This window comes from Arachis duranensis, chromosome 10 (assembly GCF_000817695.3).
Source record: "Arachis duranensis cultivar V14167 chromosome 10, aradu.V14167.gnm2.J7QH, whole genome shotgun sequence".
Taxonomy (NCBI): domain Eukaryota; kingdom Viridiplantae; phylum Streptophyta; class Magnoliopsida; order Fabales; family Fabaceae; genus Arachis; species Arachis duranensis.
The window spans coordinates 6,987,497-6,991,389 of record NC_029781.3 but is presented as its reverse complement, the minus strand read 5'-3'; the positions used below and the strand labels follow the sequence as shown (position 1 = coordinate 6,991,389).

At 34.0% G+C, this 3,893-nt stretch overlaps 1 protein-coding gene across 2 annotated transcripts in view; it reads right to left on the bottom strand.

Annotated features, from left to right (window-relative positions):
• The window catches only part of LOC107468810 (protein VACUOLELESS1), a gene marked incomplete in the record, with an annotated part of 8,370 nt that overhangs the window by 3,323 nt on the left and 1,154 nt on the right, over positions 1-3,893 (bottom strand). For both annotated transcript variants that reach the window (XM_016088172.3, XM_021134151.2), the window contains 8 exon segments: positions 1,106-1,179; positions 1,269-1,376; positions 1,537-1,650; positions 1,766-1,855; positions 1,954-2,046; positions 2,132-2,237; positions 2,395-2,534; positions 3,323-3,613. In XM_016088172.3, coding sequence (XP_015943658.2) covers positions 1,106-1,179; positions 1,269-1,376; positions 1,537-1,650; positions 1,766-1,855; positions 1,954-2,046; positions 2,132-2,237; positions 2,395-2,534; positions 3,323-3,613 — 1,016 coding nt within the window.

Sequence of the window (3,893 nt, the reverse complement as noted above, 5' to 3'; positions counted from 1 at the left end):
CTCATAGTTTTTTTTTTTTTAAATAATAATTAAAAAAATAAAAGAATTATCCTAGAGTTGTGGCCTAGGACCAAGTCATGTCATGGCACACAGCCATGATTAACCACAATTTATTGACAGCAACTTCCACTCAATTACTATTTTTTTTAATTATTTAACAGGAAAAATAAGAAAAAATAGAATATGATAAAACAAATCTAGATAAATTATTAGGCATACAACAACATAGAGAATAGTGCATCTAGTCTATTTTAGATTCAGAGTGAACTATATGTTATTGTTGGACTGGTCATGTACAGCTTCTACTCACTTCAACTTCACAAAAACATGATTAACAGTAAAGGTTTAACATCCAAAATGCATGGAAAAGCAGCAACTATGGTATACATGCTGCTATTATTTTTCTTCTATGAAATTCCACTTATTATTTGTTCCAATTTTTAATATACTATTATCTTTTCTTTAAACTTGTATTTTAAAATAAAATACAAAGGGAAAAAGAAAGTAGCATTTGCATCCAAGTTATGCCCAAGGGACACAATCACATGCAATCTGAATATCCTTAGTATTTAAATTCAATCATGCTATGCGTACATTAAAAATCAACCACTAAATCAGTCATCCATATAAAATACATGTTGGAATACAAAATACACATTGGAACTGTATAAAACACATGTATACACAAATATGGTAGCTGATTTCAGTGTATACATATCATTTTTTATTTAAAACTATAACAAACTCTAACATGATGCCTTACTAGCCCAACTTGTTTGAACACTCTTTTAAGCTTAGAATAGCATTAAAAAAAAACAAAAAACTAAACGGAAAAAAACCTTAGGCCTATGTCCTAAGCCATGACCCCATTCATATTGCTTTCAGAAGGCTTAGTTATTTTTGTAATGCACAGTTTTCCATATGCAGTAGATAAATTCCAAGTCTCACATTTCTATGTAATGACTGCTAGGAAAAAAACACATTTATCATATGCATCTTTTATTTTTAATTTATTATTTTTTTGGTATTTGTTTAAGGGTTCTTAGCAACCTCAATATAATTCCACATTGTACTGCCTTCTTCAATATGGCTCTAGGTCACCTACCGTGCATAAGTTATAAATAAGTCACGGGCTAATGGTCTGGCCTGTATTGTTCCAAAGAACTCTAATGACTGCCTCTGCATCATCAACAGAAGAATGTGTAAGTGAGAGACAAACAATGTTGTTCATATACATTACGAAAATTATAATGTTTTGCTTTTGAGACCTTTTGCCAAATATGAAAGAGGACCAGGTAAACAAGGTCTATATCACCACTCTCAGTTGCCTTCATCAACGCCGTATCTTCTTCTCCTATACTTAACAAGAGAGGAACCTGAACAACAGAAATAATGAGTACACAAGTAAATCTCCAATGGGACATGTAAAATTTCCTTAGATAAAACAAAGGAGAAAGTAGACATCAGCCAAATATTTAAGAGTGACAAGCAGATAACTGAACATTGATTGGGATAGAACAAGAGTTGGAATACCACCTGTTTAGAAGAGCGTGGTTCATGATCAACAAGCATAGCAGCTAACTTTCGACGGCCGTTTTTGTCAGCATGCGCAGCTACTGCAGCATACGATATACCTTTGCACAATTTTAACTGAATGAAAATAATTCAATTTAATAATTGCTGCCGGAAACAGAATGCACATAACATGTTTGAAGTATGGCTTTCTAAAAACAGAAATAAAAAATAAAAGAAAAAGAGAAACAACCTTATCAAGCAGAATATCTAGAAGTGTTGCATCAGGAATAGACAATGAAGCAGTTATCTTTGAACATGCCCAGTGCATTATCACCACCTCCTACAGGAACCAATATAAACATCAAACTGACTAGTATACTAGTAGAAGACTATTAATCTATTATTCAAGAAAAAAAAATACAATGTATATGCTCTTACTTGATTCATTCCAAGATATTCTGACATCCGCAGTGCAAGCAGATGTCGGTGAGCATTAATCAGCCGCCCAATCAGAACAGATGGTGAAAGCAACTGACATGACAATAGGCATATTCAGTAAAATGTCAACAAATGCAACTTTATCAGATTGGGAAATAGGCAAGTAAATCTTAGAAACCTTATACTGCTGAATGCTAAGAGGAATGTCGATCTCCGGGCTGTGAACTGCATTCAAGACTCGTAGAATTTTACACATCTCTTGGATACGATCACGTTGGAAATTACTGTCAAAGTCAACTGGATATCATTACCGAGAGCAAATATCAGAAAATATGCTGATCCATCTTAAGATCTTAATGAAAAATAGTGTATTCAATTTGACAAAACTTCCCTTTTATCAGATTTTTATCAGTAAATACAGAAATTCCAAACCAAACTCACCTACAAAAGGCTTGACCATAGCTAGCAGCCCTTAATAGAGTACGTTGGCGTGAAACATCAAATTCATGACCTGAAGCATCAACACATGCTTCAACTGCCTCGGGAAGGGATGGTTTTATCAATCTCAAATTTTCATCTGCCTGGGGGATAATAACAAGATCAGAAGCATGAACTAATTTTGATTCCATAATATATTGCAAATTAAGTCCCACTTTAAATAAAATTATATAATATAAGTTTGAATATGCATTTAATCTAGCTTATGTTACAGAAAATATGAAATAGAATCACAATGCCCAACAGAACATAAGCTTATTAAGAATATTTGTAGGACACATTGATAATTCAACAGATATAAAGTATTGGTAAGTGGCCCATCCATGAATTTCTCAAGGTCCAATCATAAGTTCATAGGTTCCAAGTACCAACAAATTAATTGCTTTAGCTACTAATTATTAATTAGTTCCTTGGTTAGATTCTTCAAAATGATTTTATAAAGATAATATGTTGAATGAAATAAAATAAAACTAATGGTTTTATCTGATGAAAATTTAAATAGGGCTCTACAGAAAAAGTAAATTGTACTGACAATCCTCTCTCTCTCTCTCTCTCTCTCTCTCTCTCTCTCTCTCACACACACACACACGCACGCACGCTCGCACGCACGCTCGCTCTCTGAACTGAATGAAATCTTTCCCCACTCCCTATTTATAATGGTACTCTAAATTTTGCATCCGAAAACTTAAGTAGGCACTGAGTAGAAATTTCAATTTGAGCAATAACACATAATAAGCAAACATGGCACCTCACAATTCCAGAAATGTTTGCTACGGGTACAAGCAAACCTTAAGATATAATGAGTGAATAAGAATCCTGATGAAGTTAATCATGCAACAGTAAAAGAACAGCACAAAGAAAATTCCCCTACCTTTGCACTTCGTCTATCAAAATGATCCAAGGCATCATATAGTAAAGCTGCAGGAGATGTACTTCCAATTGTGAAGATTGAAACAGTGGAATCCGGAACCCGTTGTAGAAATTCCATACTCGTGTTGGACAATATCCTCACTCCATCACACTCAGGTATAAGAATTATAGGTTCATCATAGAGGTAGTGGACCGGATCTCCATCGGGACCCATCATTAAAAGCATATCATCCCAATAAAGCAGCACAGCGTCCATTCCACACCAAGCAATCTGCTCTGGAGGAAGAGAGGACTGCACAGATGAAAGCAATTATTGAGAGAAGGGCACAATTAAGCTACCGCTCCAACCCTAACAAGTTTACATATAACTCATTAAAGATTCAATACACTTCTTTTCTGTTACCTAGACATAGCACCATTATCATTTTAGAAAGCTTAAAATTATTGTTAATTTCTACATCATTTACAAAATCACACTTCTCCGGCATCATGATGCTCAAATATTTACAAAAATAAAATGAGAATAACAAGCAAATCAATGTTAATACAAAACCAACAAAAAGTAACCCTCC